The 3,963-nt window shown below is 41.5% G+C and overlaps 1 protein-coding gene across 1 annotated transcript; it reads left to right on the top strand.

The window, feature by feature from the left end:
• Positions 1-1,495: 1,495 nt before the first annotated feature.
• On the top strand, positions 1,496-2,706 carry LOC141567824 (prothymosin alpha-like). Its single transcript, XM_074316427.2, has one exon. It carries the CDS (start codon positions 1,690-1,692, stop codon positions 2,014-2,016), a length of 327 nt encoding a protein of 108 aa, XP_074172528.1. The 5' UTR covers positions 1,496-1,689; the 3' UTR covers positions 2,017-2,706.
• Positions 2,707-3,963: the final 1,257 nt, after the last annotated feature.

The following is a 3,963-nucleotide window of genomic DNA, read 5'->3' as shown; positions in this document are numbered from 1 at the left end:
TCATTCAGTTTTAAAGTCAGTAGGAATATTTCCTTTTTAGAACTATGTGCCACCTAGGAACAGGTTCATTTATTTCATTTTACTTTCAATTTTTAGCAATTGCTTTTTAAATTTATTTAGCTTTGTTTTAGAATACTCCATAATATTTACATGATTCCAAAGTTAGATGTACAAAATAAGGTATGTTCAAAGAAGCCTAGTTTCTATCTATGTTCTCTTCACCCTATTGCCTCCCTTCCCTATAGATAACCATTTATAATGTTTTATCCCTCTATCGTTTTTAATATAAGCCAACATGTAAATATGATGTATTTCTCCTTTTCTTGGTTGAATAGCCTTCTCTATATGTCCACAGGGAAGGTGTAGTAGACAATGGTCCCCCAAAGTTTCACCATGAAACTTTCCCTGTGGGGCATCCCAAGGGTTGAATATTGCACAAAACTCATTTGGGAAATGCTGCTATTAGGTTGGTACAAAAGTAATTGTGGTTTTGGACCATGAATTCTAAATCATTATAACTAGGCCCAAATACATCTTTATTAAGGAACCATTACAATCAACACATTTTTTGCCAATGAAAAATAAGTTTGTTTATTCCTATAGCATAAAAATCCGTGCTTTGGGATTCAACGAACTCTTGGAAAGCATTTTCTGCATCCTGCTGGTTGTGGAAGCATTTCCCCTGTAAAAAGTTGTTGAGGTGCTTGAAGAAGTGGCGAGAGGTCAGGTGAATATGGCAGATGAGGCAAAACTTCATAGCCCAATTCAACTTTTGAAGCATTGGTTGTGTGACGTGTGGTCGGGTGTTGTCATGGAGAATTGAACCCTTTCTGTGGACCAACGCCGGCTACAGGCGTTGCAGTTTTTGGTGAATCTCATCAATTTGCTGAGCATACTTCTCAGATGTAATGGTTTCGCCAGGATTCAGAAAGCTGTAGTGGATCAGACCAGCAGCAGACCACCAAACAGTGACCATGACCCTTATTTGGTGCAAGTTTGGCTTTGGGAAGTGCTTTGGAGCTTCTTCTTGGTCCAACCACTGAGCTGGTCGACGCCAGTTGTCGTATAAAACCCACTTTTCATTGCACGTCACAATCCGATTGACAAATGGTTCATTGTTGTTGGGTAGAATAAGAGAAGATGACATTTCAAAACAATGATTTTTTAACTTTGCGGTCAGCTCAGGAAGCACCCACTTATTGAGCTTTTTCACCTTTCTAATTTGCTTCAAATGCCAAATGACCGTAGAATGGTCGATGTTGAGTTCTTTGGCAACTTCTCGTGCAGTTGTAAGAGGATCAGCTTCGATAACTGCTCTTAATTGGTCGTTGTCAACTTCCGATGGCAGCCACCACGCTCCTCATCCTCAAGGCTCTCGTCTCCTTTGCAAAACTTCTTGAACCACTAGTGCACTGTACGTTCGTTAGCGGTTCCTGGGCCAAATGCATTGATGTTGTGAGTTGTCTCTGCTGCTTTACAACCCATTTTGAACTCGAATAAGAAAGTCACTCGACTGGCTGCTCTGAAAAGCCATCTTTGCATTGTTCCCGTGTCTGGCTCCCACTCGCCGCAACCACCTCCGCCGCGCGCCTCTTCCGCCGCCGCGGACTCCGGCAGCTTTTTCGCTAGAGTCCTCGAACTCTCGCTTTCTTTCTAATCCGCTGCTTAGGATCACCGGCGTGCCCCACCATGTCAGACGCGGCCGTGGACACCAGCTCCGAGATCACCACCAAGGACTTAAAGGAGAAGAAGGAAGTTGTGGAGGAGGCAGAAAATGGAAGAGACGCACCTGCTAACGGGAACGCTAATGAGGAAAATGGGGAGCAGGAGGCTGACAATGAGGTAGATGAAGAAGAGGAAGAAGGAGGAGAGGAGGAGGAGGAGGAGGAGGAAGGTGATGGTGAGGAAGAGGATGAAGATGAGGAGGCTGAGGCAACTACGGGCAAGCGGGCAGCTGAAGATGATGAGGATGACGATGTTGACACCAAGAAGCAGAAGACTGATGAAGATGACTAGACAGCAAAAAAAGGAAAAGTTAAACTTAAAAATAAAAAAGGCCGCCGTGACCTATTCACCTTCCACTTCCCGTCTCAGAATCTAAACGTGGTCACCTTCGAGTAGAGAGTCCCGCCCGCCTGCCCGCCCACCACGGGCAGTGCCACCCGCAGATGATGACACGCTCTCCACCAACCAACCAAAACCACAACGTGAATTTGCAACAGGGGAGGAAAAAAGAACCAAAACTTCCAAGGCCCTGCTTTTTTTCTTAAAAGTACTTTAAAAAGGAAAATTTGTTTGTATTTTTTATTTACATTTTATATTTTTGTACATATTGTTAGGGGTCAGCCATTTTTAATGATCTCGTGATGACCAAACCAGCCTTTGGAGCGTTCTCTGTCCTACTTCTGACTTTACTTGTGGTGTGACCATGTTCATTATAATCTCAAAGGAGAAAAAAAACCTTGTAAAAAAAGCAAAAACAACAACAAAAAAACAATCTTATTCCAAGCATTCCAGTAACTTTTTTTGTGTATGTACTTAGCTGTACTATAAGTAGTTGGTTTGTATGAGATGGTTAAAAAGGCCAAAGATAAAAGGTTTCTTTTTTTCCTTTTTTTGTCTATGAAGTTGCTGTTTATTTTTTTTGGCCTGTTTGATGTATGTGTGAAACAATGTTGTCCAACAATAAACCGGAATTTTATTTTGCTGAGTTGTTCTAACAAAAAACAAAAAACAAAAAAAACAAAAAAGAAAGTCACTCAAATTTGCTTTTTGTCTAATATCATTTTCATAGTCTAAAATAAATATTAAATTAACAGCAAGTAATAAGTCATTAGCAAAAAAGTATAAAGTGAGAAATGCGCATTAAAGTGATGTATAACATAACCATATGTATTTAAGAATGTATTCCAATATTAAATGGCAAATTTCAACAATGCAAAAACCGCAATTATGTTTGCACCAACACAATACAATCCATAGAGAGAAGAAAAGTAAGCTATGGATGCTCAATAAGCATACATTAGCTGAAAACAGTTGTTCTTATCTACAAAGTGAAAGGATCTCCTTGTTTTTCATTTAGTAAAGTCTCCTCCTTAATTCATCAGCCCTCTCCAAGAATAACATTTCTGTGACTCTTCTTGTGAGAAAAGCCCACCATGGAACTGTGGTTGACAGTTTGCAACTGTGATTGCAAAGTATGACAACATTGCAATTTCTTGACTCTTCACCCCAATATGATATTTTCTTCCTTCAATGCCAATCCCCTCTGAACAGGGTAACTTCCTGGCATTGTGAGATGTCCTGAATCACCAAAGATCAGAAAATAAGCCAGAAAAACCTTTCCCCATTGTTTGCCTCTGTTCTCATCTTCCTTAGTGTCATTACTTAATATGACAGTCCAATGTTCTCACCTTGCTCACGGGTCCGAGTGCACAACCTGCTCTGAGGAATCCATGCCTGTTTGTCAGTTTGCATTCTTTATCCCCCAGGACTCCTCTGGTGTAGTCCCTTTGTCTGTAGCTGAAAGGCTTCTCTCTCTGCTCTAAGCACTAGTGGGGTGAGCAGGTCTGGACAGAGGTAGGAAGATTTGAGTCTTCACTGCCAATACATCAAGAGAAAGTATGTAAAGGATTCTGAGCAGCTCTCAGTCAGCCTGAACTCTTGAATTCTTGCTGCAATGGGGCTTTTAGGCACCCTGATGAAGAGATCAACCCCACTTTCTCTGTTCCTACTGAGCTCTTCAATAGAGCAGCCAGGCAATTGGACCAGTGTAACAACCCAGCATGAATTTCCTCAAAGCTAAAATTGTGTCCCTAGAGAGCTCACTGAGAGAGAGATGAGTATTTCATGAAAAAGGCCAGATCCCTGCAGAGGGAAAGGGTTCGTCTAAATCAGTGTTTGTCGTTGCCAGTGTGTCCGCCAGCAGAGCAAGCTTTCATTCTGCATTGATGCTTGCTGTTT

Source organism: Rhinolophus sinicus, chromosome 6 (genome assembly GCF_057876585.1).
Source record: "Rhinolophus sinicus isolate RSI-liver-muscle chromosome 6, RSI-T2T, whole genome shotgun sequence".
In the NCBI taxonomy this organism is placed as follows: domain Eukaryota; kingdom Metazoa; phylum Chordata; class Mammalia; order Chiroptera; family Rhinolophidae; genus Rhinolophus; species Rhinolophus sinicus.
The sequence above is the reverse complement of the archived record's forward strand: the minus strand, read 5'-3'. Positions and strand labels throughout refer to the sequence as shown.